At 43.0% G+C, this 9,999-nt stretch overlaps 1 protein-coding gene across 1 annotated transcript; it reads right to left on the bottom strand.

Annotated features, from left to right (window-relative positions):
- Nucleotides 1-6,449: 6,449 nt before the first annotated feature.
- LOC109762803 (uncharacterized) lies at nt 6,450-8,972 on the bottom strand. Its single transcript, XM_020321678.4, has 4 exons — nt 8,662-8,972; nt 7,697-7,814; nt 7,395-7,623; nt 6,450-6,684 (listed from the first exon to the last, which is right to left on the bottom strand). The coding sequence occupies exons 1-4, from the start codon at nt 8,811-8,813 to the stop codon at nt 6,656-6,658; spliced, it is 528 nt and encodes a 175-aa protein (XP_020177267.1). The 5' UTR covers nt 8,814-8,972; the 3' UTR covers nt 6,450-6,655.
- Between the last annotated feature and the right edge of the window lie 1,027 nt (nt 8,973-9,999).

Below are 9,999 nucleotides of genomic sequence, written 5' to 3'. Positions count from 1 at the left end.
CTAAAGTACACACATGTGCATATGTTACCCTAGGCCCCTTAGAGCAACTCTAGCAGACCCCGCATCCCGCCCCGACCCATAAAATAACCGCCAAAATGCGGGCCCGGGCAGAAAAACCCGCCCGATCAGACACCGCATCCCGCCCCGGCCCGCAAAAAAATTTAGGGGGCGCGGCAAAATCCCGAGCCCAACCCGGGAAAACGCGGGTTTCCCCCTCGCGGCTGCGGTGCCCTGCATATAAGCGGAAGCGGTTGATGGGGGACATTTCATCCCGCGCATTCTCCCACCAACCATCTCTCCTCTCCCCTCTCGCGCCGCCGCCGGCCGCCGCCCAAGATTCCGGCGACCGCAGCCGGCAGGAGCACGCCGGAAGGCCGCCACGCGCACGAGGCCTCCCCCCTCCCCCCCCTGCGTCGGTGGGCCGCCGGATTTGCAGATCTGCGACACCTCATCGCGGGCCGCCGGATTTGGCTTTTTCCGGCCGCCGGTTGCTGCCCCAAGCGATGGAGTGGTCGGGGAGCCTCTCCCGCAGCCCAGGCAAGGGCGCATCGTCGCATGCAGGTGCGAGTTTGTCCGCCCGCCGTCGCCGAAGGTTTGCGGGCATGGACTCGTCCGGCCGTCCACCGGGCTCGGCGCTCGCGCAGCGTCTGTGTGGCTTGCCGATGCCGCTCATAGAGTGCGACGACTGCACGCGGAAAGTGTTGCGGCTCACTTCGAGCACGCCGAAGCACCCCGGATGGGTGTTCTTCAAATGCGAAAACGACGGGGTACGTGCACTTGCGGTAGCTCGTTTCACAGTTCATTCTTTAGCTAAATTGCGGTGGCTCACTTCGAGCTTGCTCATTCTTTTGTGTAGGACGAAGGATGCTCATTTTGGTTTTGGGAAGGGCAATACATTGATTTGTTGATAGAAAGAAATTTAATAGATGTTAGTGCACTCCTTAGCACAATCGAAGGCAATGATGCGGCTGCATGTGGAACTAGAGGGGAAGCAACATCTACTTCTTTCAAACCAAAGATGAAGAAAGAAGAATGCAAAATCAAGAATCCGCAGATCAACAACGAATGCATGGAGAAGATATTAGTCCAACTAGTGGGAGCAGTTATGGAAATTGGAAATCTTCTAAAATGCATACTTGTAGTTCTTGTTTTCTTTGGTCTTGCTATTCTAGCAAAGATTTGGTGATGCTTTGTGTATCCAATGTTGTTATTTATAAAACAAAGCAATGCAATATGCTAGATCAAATTAAGTTACAAATTTAAGTTTTGCGGGCCGGGAGGAGATGCGCCAGACGCCGCAACCCCAACCCGTAAAAAAGCATATTCTGGAAATATCTTTTTTACGGGTCCATTATGCGGGGTCTGCAACTGCGGCCGTCCGCGCCGACCCGCAAAGACATTTTTCCGCGACCCGCAAAGACGTTTTGCGGGTGGGGAGGATGCAGGGTCTGCTAGAGTTGCTCTTACACTGACTACACTACTTTAGCTTTGTTCAACAGACTCGTACCAACCGTTGTTGTGAGGCTCTTACCTTTGATCATCTTTCTCTGCATATATCCACTCTCTGATACATATGTTTGTTTCGAGTCTACGAATTACTCCAGTGCCAAAAAAGTTTTACATTATAGGACCGAGGGAGTGCATATGATGGTGGGAAAATAAACATCCTTATTTGGGAACATGAGGCACCTGGAACCTACTAGCCACGACATTCTGGCAATATTCTCGGTCGTGCCTGCCACCTGATGATATAGGCACGACATCGGCCGTGGCGCTGATTTGGCCCGATCTTTTACAATGCAACAACCTTCAAGATCCACCGATAAAAAATTATACTCAATTACACGAGCAGTATGTGTAACCTAAAGTTGGGGTAACAACGACCAACGGATAATTCCTCGACACACGAAGAACCTTCCGCCGTAGTAGACGTAACCAGCACGCAACCCGTCAAAAACGAAGGACCCCAAGCCAAGTGCCACTTTCACGCAGAAAATTCACACAAAATAAATAATAACGGCACCCAAAGAGAGCCGCTTAATAGACGATACACATGTTGTCTAATCTGAAGAAAATATAACCTAAAACTTCAAAATATAACCTCCTTTTACAAGACATTTCAAGGACTATATATACTAGTATAGCTAACTTGGCTAAGAAGTTGACCATGCAAAATCTTCTCTATGTCTCTAACTGTCGACCTAACAACTAAAGAATCAAATCTGATCATGTGCTTTATTTTAGCAGGTAACCAGTACAGATTAAATAACTAAACACAATTTATTTGGTGGCCCCCATCCGATATCTCTCAAGCAAAGTAATTTCCACCATTGAAACCTGTTGACGTACGCATCTTGCTCCGGCGGTCTTGATCGGGAGAAATAGTAGCAAATTAGGATTTCATATTTTGGCAGAACACCAACTAATATGGAACTTCAATGTAATTTTTATTACGTTTTGGCTGCTTTGCACTTGCAGCGAACTTTAATAATAGATCGTGCTTTTTTTTTTTAAATGCGTATACAGTAGGGCCTATACAGCATGTCTTACCTTCTCTCTTTTTTTGCAAGAAACAACATGTCTTCCCTTATTAGCAATATTTTCTTCCATTGTTTATAAAAACAAAATACACACATTAACTTTGGAGGGCATTCAATTTTCAAAAAGATGCCCATGATCTGAAACGTGGAAATGGAGCCTGAGCTACAATGAGCTCTTTTTAGGAAAAAAAATCCTCAATATTTTTGAAATGATTATATACATTGACATACAAAGTTTTATCAACAGTATATCTTTTCAACTGTGTTGTGCACAAATAAAATATGTGGATCAAAATAGAATAGTCTTTTCCTCTCTTTTTTGCAAAAAAGTCTTTTCCTGTCTCAGCCACATAATTTTTTGTTTTCTTTAGAACCAAGTAGAAGAGCTGGATGTGTATTCATTAAGAACGAAGATGATCCAACGTCAAAAAAGACACGGCTCATACAATGCCATAGAGGTCCGACTTAACAAACAAAGCTAACCAACAAAAGGATTATCAACCCGAAAAGTCGGCAATCCGAGAACAAGACGACAAAACGCAACCTAGACTAGAGCAAAAAATTCAACACAAGGCATGGAAGCGAGAATCATCTACTGCAACCTAGAAGACATCTGCAGCAACACGACCCACACTCAACAACCATGACGACGGATGGAACACAAACATCATAGGGACAGTTTTGTCACAACTCTTGAGCCAAACCACTTGCACGAGAATAGACGACCCAACATCACCGAGAGCGACGAGGCCACCTGTCTAACATCGTCGGACCTGCCTCCACCCAGGCCATAAGAGTGAGCTAACAATCCAGAGGAGGCAGAAGAGCGCACTGAGCCCTGGAGATGAAGCCAACCATTACCGAGGGAGCTAGAGATGCATCCTCGAGCAGTGCAAGCCGAACCGCAAATAACACCAGAGCCATAACCAACTAGTGACGAACCACCACACGACCACAACTAAACACACCCACCGGGGAGATGAGCCAACAGGAGGTGGATGCGCTGGTCCCGCGGAGCCACGCCAGACTTTTTGTGCAAACTACAAATTAGTGATTTTTAATAAGCTCTTATAGCAAAAATACCGCACTCGTTCGTGGTTGTACTATAGCCCACCGCAAATTAATACTCCCTCCGTTCCGAATTATAAGATGTTTGAGATATTTCAATATGAACTACATATGGGTTAAAATAAGTGAACGAATACACTAAAATGTGTCTATATACATCTCATTTAGAAAAAAATTAGAACATCTTATATTTGTGAACGGGGGAAGTACAAAGTACTTATGGATGGAGCGGTCGAGAAGCTCATTGTATAGTTTTCTTTGCCGGGTCTGGGTCACATGTCAATTTGACAGATGGGTACCACTTCTTTGCAGAGTGCAGTGACATTCAACTCGGTTGTTCAATAGACTCAGTATCATCACTGCATGTTCTAGAAAGAAGAAGAAATCTTCACTTGAAGAAACAAGATCCAGGGACTTTGTCTAGAGGATAGTGAACGACCAAGAAAAAGTACACGTCCCTTGCACTAACTACACTACCTTAGCTTTTTTCAATAGACCCATACCAACCGCTGTTGTGAGGCTCTCACCTTCTTTGCATATATATCTACTCTCTTCTGCTCACCTTTCTGCCTCGGTAGTCTACGTTGGCCTCTCGGGTAACTGGTGTTCTCAAACGTGTATATGTTTGTTTGGAGTCCAATTACATATGATGGTGGGAAAATAAACACCCTTTGGTTGGGAACAGGAGGCACCGGGAACCTAGTAGCTACTCCCTCCGTTTCGAATTACTTGTCGCAATTATGGATGTTTTTAGATGTATTTTAGTTCTAGATACATCCATTTCTGCAACGAGTAATTTGGAACGGAGGGAGTACATGATTTTTATGATCTTCTGCAGTTCTGCCGTCTGATCCAACACTTTCCACGGGTGCCTCTTGATCATTCCCATGTTGTGGTGGTGCCTACGAGTAGCCAGCATGTTGCCCAGAATGCTATAGCTGGATAGCGAACTCGGCCTGCTCTAAGGGCTCAAGTGGTTGCAGATCTGAACCGCGAAACAGAACTGAAGATGGCTGAATCTCTTGAGCCAGATGGTAAATCCGTAAGGGTGTGATCATGCTGGTGCAATGCAAACGCCCCGGTGGAAAATATGGCCTTCCAAGGCCTTAAGTGGCAGTGGATCAATAACCAACCTCTCACCAGTGAGTCAGATCGTCTGAAGAACGGATTCGAAAAGGATTGGAGTGCCTGACAACCGTTCGACACACAACATGATATACCATGACAATGCGGGGTTTGGGTGCAGAAGGTTAAGAGATGATTTAATTTGCATAGCATGAATGATTGTAATACCTACTACTCCCTCCATTCCTTTATGTAAGGTGTATTATTTTCGGCACGGTGACCAAGACACATAATTATAGTATTTGTAATGATGCTCAAGTGACAGAAGCTACAGGGACCTATGGCCTTACCATGCTCTACTAAAAACATATTACTTGTATTATGACCTTCGTCTTTAGTTGTGTTGTACACAAAGAAAATATGTGTATCAAAATAGAGTTATGTTTCACTTTTTGGGCCACTAATTTGTCTTCCTGAGTAAACTACAAATTAATGTATTTTTAGTAAGTTCTTACAGCCATGAAGTGCACTCGTCGTGATCTTGGCATAGCCACCGCAAATTAATAGGAATTAGTTAGTACTCATGGATTGGAACGGTTGAGAAGCCCATTGTACAGAGCTCCTTTGGGGTTCTGGTTCGTTGGTCATTTTGAAAGGGAGGTGGTGCTTCTTTGGAGTAACATTTCAACTCACTCGCAAATACAACATCATTTCTTCACATGTGCTTCCAGCCACATCAAGTAATGCCAATTGATTTCATCGGTTTTGGCATGTGATGTATAAACAGCTTCAGCACAAAAGACAAAACGGTCCCTCCAGCGCATAAATGGTTGTTAGTTTACGTTTTCATGAACTTTGGTAAAACCAGTTGTAAAATATAGAAGATGCTAGGTACCGTCACCGAGTGTTCTAGAAAAAGGAAAATATTTTCACTTGAATGAACAAGATTCAGGTTTTTTTGTCTCAAGGATTGTGAGTGCACAAGAAAACATGTGCACATGTTAGTCCTAGCCCCGTTGTACTAACTACACTACTTTAGCTCTGTTCAATAGACAATATCAACCGCTGTTGCAAGGCTCTCTCACCTTTCGTCATCTTCTCTGCATATATATATATGTCTCATGTTCTCCTCTGCTCACCCTTCTGCCTCTTGTAGCCTACGTTGGTTTTTCCAAGTAACTAGTCTTGTGAAACATAAATACGTTTTTGTTTGGAGTCTAAGAATTACATATGATGGTGGGAAAATAAACACCCTTGTTTGGGAACAGGAGGCACCGGGAACCTACTAGCAACAGGCTCCCGGTGATGTTCTTTAGTTGTGCCACATGATCCAACACTCATGTCAAATGTCGCTTCATCATCCCAATGATACTGTGGCACCTATGAGTAGCCTGCAAGCTGCACACGATTTCAAAGCTGGAGAGCGAACTCAGACAGCTATAAGGGTGATGGTGGTTGCGGATTTGAACCACGAAACAGAGCTAAAGGTGGCCGAATCACTTGAACCAGATGGCGTATCTGGCTAAGGGCGTGATCATGCCCGTGCAACAGTAGGCCATGCTGGAAAATATGTGGGTAGTTATCTGCTTCGAAGGCATTTAAATAGCAGCAAGTCATTTTAAGGACCCTTATCCACGATGGCATTGACCAACCCCAGCATGTCCATCTTTCCTTTCTACCGTGCGATGGATGTAGTAGTAAGTACACAGCTTAAGAGTTTCGGTAAGTAACATCCAAACTATCATGTGACAATAAAAAGAAACCAACACGGTCAGATGAAAAATTGGATAGCTACGTGCATTCGCCAGACCAAATATTTTACAGTACCTTGCATCACAGAATAACAACAAATATTTGAAATTTGACCATAGAGGAACACTACAATACAGTCAAGTAAAATATCTGAACATTCTTAGTTTACCGTCCAAAATACTTGAACCACAGGCCGGCATTCATATCTGACTTGTTCTATTTCTCGCAGATCATGTCTTTATGCGCACCACAAAAGAACCTGTTGAATGATAAATCGTGTATTTGTCAGAGACCACAAAATGCGGACTTTATGAAGTGGTGGATGGAAATATAAAACTGATTGGCATGTTCAACTCCAAATGTAAATTAAAAAAGAAGGGGGGGAATCTGGACTGCAAAATAAAGAAGAGAGAATGTGATGTGATGTCCTTCCAAATGCATACAATAGGTGCTGACTTTATTAATGAATAGCTTAAACATACATAAAAACCGTGTCTTTCCAGGATGTTTGAAATATTCAAAAAGGGAGCATTACTTTCAGATTTCAATTGAAGGAACATCAGAAGGAAAAAGTTTTGCAAAGACTGCTGAAATTACTCTGGAAAGGCAGACATGAAACAAATGCATTCTATATTGTTGAACGACCAAACGAACTCAAGCAGATACTGGTCCACGATTGATATAGTTTATGTGTATCAACAAGTGCTGAGCTACATTAAACTAGCTCCATGCCACTAGATTTCAGGTCGCAAGATGTGAAAGAATGTATGGTGTATTTTGAATCAAACTCACAAATAATTGCAAGCTATGGATCAAGGAGAAGACATACTTGTATTACTCTGGGTTGATGTGCTAAGTATGGTGAGTGACAGGTTCTTCGAAATACTATCCAATGGATCGTGTAACCTCCTTTTTTAAATCGCATAATTAAATAGTAAAAAGATCATGGAGAAGAATGGTTCAACTCACATGCTGGAAGGTTTGACATATCTGCAGAGACAGCACACGGAATTCCCAAGTTTGTGAGAGCACCTCTTATTAACCCACATGGGAAATATAAAAGCATGCTTGTTGTTTGGGCTGCAGAATCACCCAATGACCCAGAGTCATTCTCAGTTGCATCAGTGCTCTCTACTGCTGGATCTAGAGAAACACGAGTAAGCCACCGGAAATGGTTATCTTGAAGAACGAAGGTACCCTGCATGCAAGTCAAGTGATATCAAGTTCTAATATGAGCAGAAATATGGAGTATTAGTTATCTGTTCAATTACCCTATGATTTGTTTTCAGATTGTCAATCTGCTTCTTGAACAGTTCTGACCAAAAATCTTTGCAAATAAATTTGATTGCCTCAAGATGATCAGTAAATCGAGGGCGCTCCATCGTGTACCTGTATATGAACAGAAAGTGTCAATTTGATTGTCTCATGAACAAGTCCATCTTGCTTTAAATTATCTGCTACAAGTGCAATAGTGCAGGTCAAAGAGATTCTGCTAAATAACAAGTATCCTGTAAAGTGAGTGACTTGTAGGTTTATTAACTAAAATACTGCATATGGCTAGGTATGCAGGGTTGTTTGATATTAGTCACACCAAATAGTAGTGCATTGATGCCGATGGTGTTCAGTCATCAGATGTAACGTACCAGACTGTATATATCTATCTATATTCAGCAAGTGCATCAACATAACCCATTGGAAGACGAACCTTCAGCATTACCAAGTTATAAATTCTGAACAAATTAGATGTAACCTTATTTAAATTCTGGAATTTCAAGAAATAGGCAATGAAATTGTCCTACTTGAGAAGATAATCTTGCAGATCACTGGATTGACCCATGCTCAGGCTCAAATTAGCTTGGTAATTTCAGAGCAGTCCAAAATCAAGGTACTAGGAATTCAGTAGATTGCAAGGAAACAAAAATACGAACTGCCAGGCAAGAGGTCAGGTCACCGCTTGATCTTGGCACCAACCAAATCAGGCAATTAGCTCCTATCTATACTATATTAAAATCCTTCCAAGAATTTGTGAATGAGAACTCAAGATTTCTCCGCATACACAGTTGGCCCCAAATCGGGGGCAATTAGCTCCCACCGCTTGACGAACAGGGAATTAATGATCTGGTACGGGGTGAGACGTGACGGATTGGTGCGAGTCAAAGCAAGAGATTACAGATCCAGCCAAGAAAGAAACGGGGATCCAAGCAGGGAAGATGGGAGGGAGTGTTTCTTGATTTACCTCTCGGAGAGCTGATGGCCAACCTGGAAGCCGATGGCCTCAATGCGACCGGCGGCGAGCTCCGGCTTGGCGGCGTAGAAGCGGCCGCAGTAGGCAGCCACCATCTCCATCACCACCCCATCAACGCAGCTCTCCGACACCTCCCGCCCCATACCCTCGCCCTCCTACTCCTCGGCGACTTCCCCTGTGGAAGAGAGATCTAGGAAGCGAGCTGAGCGGCGGAAAGGATTGGTCGGGAGCCGTGACCCCCCACGCGCCTTGTGGGCTGCGCCGTGGAGAGATCGACCGGGCCGAGAGTCCGAAACTACGTGGCGATGATGGAAAAAGAAGTGATGCGTAGGAAAAATACACAGCAGCACCTGGGTGCTCCACCCGTTCTCAAAATAAAAATAAAAAAACAAAAAAACTGGGTGCTCCACCCTCTATATGAAAATTATAAATACAAAATACCAGAAAAAATAAAAAAATCAAAAATCTCGGGATATTAAACTTGGGTGCCCAATCTACTCTCATGCGAAGTTTTGTAAAATTATATTAGGAAATGTATATGTGGTGAAGAAAATATAATCCGACCTACTATCCATTCAAACTGTTTTTCTTTTCATACATACAGATTTTTTGTCTTTATTATTGAGAATACATCTTTCTTGTATTTTTCCATGAAACTTCACACAAGAGTAGATTGGGCACCCATCTTTCATATCCCAAAGACCCGGATTTTTTTGAATTTTCCCGATATTTTTTGAACTTAATGTTCATATAGTGGGTGTGGAGCACAAAGGTGCTCCAAATCCTCTTCCTGGTGCATAGCTCTTTTTGTTTAACACTCTCCACACTTTGGCTCTTTATTCATCTGAAGAGGGAAAATATCTGGTGCACCGGAGCTTGTGGTGATACCGGTGCACCAAACTCACATTGTGCTTTTAAAATGTTAAAAAAATTAGCACGCTTACACAACATCAGTATAGATTGTCACAAAATTTCAAGTCAAAAGTCAAAACATAACTCCAAAAACAAAAATGACAAATTCAACACTGAATGGTACATAACATAACTTGGGCTTTAGATTTGGCCCATTATCACACTGATGTCAAATTTGTCATTTTTGTATCTCAAAAAATATTTCAACTTTTTATATAAAATTTTATGATATCATACATTGATGTTGTGTTAACATGCTAGAATTTTTTTTTCAGATTTTTCAAGATATTCTATGGCATATGGTGCACCGGTAGCACCACAAGTACGGGTGCATCGGATACATTCCCCATCTGGAGAAGGCATATTGCCTTGGACAGCCCAAACCAAAAAGCCAGTGATTACACTGTAATTCATAAT

The sequence above is a fragment of the Aegilops tauschii genome, chromosome 5, assembly GCF_002575655.3.
Source record: "Aegilops tauschii subsp. strangulata cultivar AL8/78 chromosome 5, Aet v6.0, whole genome shotgun sequence".
In the NCBI taxonomy this organism is placed as follows: Eukaryota; Viridiplantae; Streptophyta; class Magnoliopsida; order Poales; family Poaceae; genus Aegilops; species Aegilops tauschii.
This window is presented reverse-complemented; position numbering and strand designations above follow the sequence as displayed.